Here is a 2,589-nt window from a genome sequence, read left to right on the forward strand (position 1 = left end):
GGTACTTAAACATTCTATTTCCCCAAAAGAGGTTTGATCGAGGCTCGAAATTTTTTATAGATAAACATATTGGGATGCATACATGCATCTGATGAGTCCAATTAAAAGACTCATCAGCCACGGTCTACCGGAACAGAGAAAACCTTCTCCCTGTATACCCGTTTTTTTTTTTTTTTTTCTTTTTACAAAATGAGGATATATATCTAGCTAAGCCTTTTTGAAACAATGGGATATAGTGGTCCCTGTATATATAGTGGAATAAGCTACGTACTTCCTTAATTTCATGAGTGTGAACTATGTGTGAAACGTTTGCAATTAATTAACAATGCGAATAATGACGGAATGACCTATATAACTAACTTCATCAATCACAGATTGTTCAGTCTGTGGTGTACACTTATCTACATCTTGACATTGACGCCAATGGTCGCAAACCTCCGCATCATTTTCTTCCTTTCACGTGTAACTACAAGCTAGATATATAGATCGAAGAACCAACATCATATCGAAAACTAGCTAGCTAGACTTGTAGTTTTCATCCATATATATATATATATAGGAGTTTCTAGCTAGCTAGGTCCTCTCTCTATATATATATATCCTGCCAATATCCAGATATATTCGATCTTGACAGCTGCATCTTGAATGTAAGTTCATTTTCTTAAGATCAGTTAATTTGTAGTTTTCAATGGAGAAGTATATAGTAATTCTATCTTGCTCATTTTCATAAAGGATTGTGTATATATAGTAGCATTATTTGCATTAATTTCATCAAAATTTTTTTCAAATTTAGGGTTTTTAATTATCTTGATTAATCTAACTTGAAGCTATTAGTTAACCAAATTAATTAAGCATTGGAATGTTTTAAAGATCAGAATTTCAAGCTGCCAATGGTGCAAAAATAAAATGATCAACAACAATACTACTAATGATCAAGAAGCAGGTGGTAAGCTATCATCAAACCCTAATCATCAGCTAGCATCGAGACAGAATTCAGGCTTCAAGAATCCAAGAATTGTAAGGGTATCACAAGCTTTCGGAGGGAAAGACAGGCATAGTAAAGTGTTAACCGTAAAAGGCTTGAGAGACCGAAGAATTAGGCTTTCTGTGGCTACGGCAATCCAGTTATACGAGCTTCAAGATCAGTTGGGGCTAAGCCAACCGAGTAAGGTGATCGATTGGTTGATTGATGTCACTAAAGATGATATTGATGAGCTTCCACCCCTCCAAATGGCAATACAAGACTTCGATCGGTTTCATCTTCCATCAAACTATCAATCAGACTTTAACTCCACAATACTTTCTGCATCTCCATTCCTAAACAACAACAATCCAAATTTTCATGATTATTATCAAAGAACAAAAGGGAAGGAACCAATTGTAGAAACAACCAAGCCAAACACTTATGATCGCTACTATCATAACTTTCATCTATCTCCGTATCTATCTTTATCATCAAGATCGGATCACCAACTGGCTGATACTTACATTAATCCTAATTCTTCATTGACTCCCTCACCTGAGCCCCGGTTCTTCTCATGCTTTCCTGGCATGACAACGCCGCCTTCACTTTGCTCTCCATACTTCCTCCCAAATCATTTTTCATTGTTGAGCTCGAATTCACCATATATGATACCAAATTCGGTTGTGCCAGTAGTACCACACAACCTTGCCGACACTCAAGCAAAAGTACCGTTTGGAATACATATGAAGCCTAAGGTAGATTCGGATAGCAATGACTTTGGATGATTGCTTATCAATCGCAATGATCAAGACAGTATGTACGTTGGCGGAAGAGAAAGAGAAGAGGCACAAATTAAGCTTGGTAATTATATATATATATATCGACTTATAATTTTTCTTGTAACAAGGTTTGATTGTTTAATCTTGGGTAAATTTTATATAGACTAATAATGCAATATATAATCTATCAATTAATATCAATCTGTATACCATTTGTACGTTTTTATAAAATACTAGATTTAATATGTCAAGCTAATGAAGATGTATATATAGTTGTTATGGATTTTTAGTATCAAAATCGGTGACAAAAGGTTTACTGTTCTATACACATTAATAAATTAAGTAGTAGTGTTTTTAATTTGGTTAAGACATCGGTCGATCAGTTTATAAATTAAGGGTTTTTAGATTTACTCAGTTGATGTTTGTCTCTTGTATCTAAAAACGAATATGCAATTATTTCTACTTCACTAATTAATAATGTGGATACGTACATCATGCATCTACATGTATCCACATTTAGATTGTTTCTTTCAAGTCCAAAGCAAATTAAGTTCGATTTTACATATATGAACTTTAAACATATCATGATCATAGATATCGACTTAACTCTAAGTTTATAAGAATTCGATCAGCTCAATCGATCGATTTACATTGTATGATCGACGACGTTTTTCCACCCTTCATGTTTGTACGTAACTTTATATATGCTCAGCTTTGGTGTACGTATGGTCAGCACTTCATTAACCCAACGTACGAAAATCTATTTTAGATGTTTTTAGGCTCCTAGCTCATGTATATATGGAAAAAGTGAATATACCGTGTCGATGCTTTAATTAACCAGCAATG

The 2,589-nt window shown here is 34.2% G+C and overlaps 1 protein-coding gene across 2 annotated transcripts; it reads left to right on the forward strand.

Annotated features, from left to right (window-relative positions):
- Positions 1-431: 431 nt before the first annotated feature.
- Positions 432-1,974, forward strand: LOC122579649 (transcription factor TCP5-like). Of its 2 annotated transcripts, none has more exons than XM_043751859.1 (2): positions 432-647; positions 871-1,974. In XM_043751859.1, exon 2 carries the CDS (start codon positions 907-909, stop codon positions 1,747-1,749), a length of 843 nt encoding a protein of 280 aa, XP_043607794.1. In that variant the 5' UTR covers positions 432-647; positions 871-906; the 3' UTR covers positions 1,750-1,974. The 2 variants fall into 2 exon arrangements, with proteins under 2 accessions (XP_043607794.1, XP_043607793.1); XM_043751858.1 differs by having other exon boundaries at positions 876-1,974.
- Positions 1,975-2,589: the final 615 nt, after the last annotated feature.

Source organism: Erigeron canadensis, chromosome 8, assembly GCF_010389155.1.
Source record: "Erigeron canadensis isolate Cc75 chromosome 8, C_canadensis_v1, whole genome shotgun sequence".
In the NCBI taxonomy this organism is placed as follows: Eukaryota; Viridiplantae; Streptophyta; class Magnoliopsida; order Asterales; family Asteraceae; genus Erigeron; species Erigeron canadensis.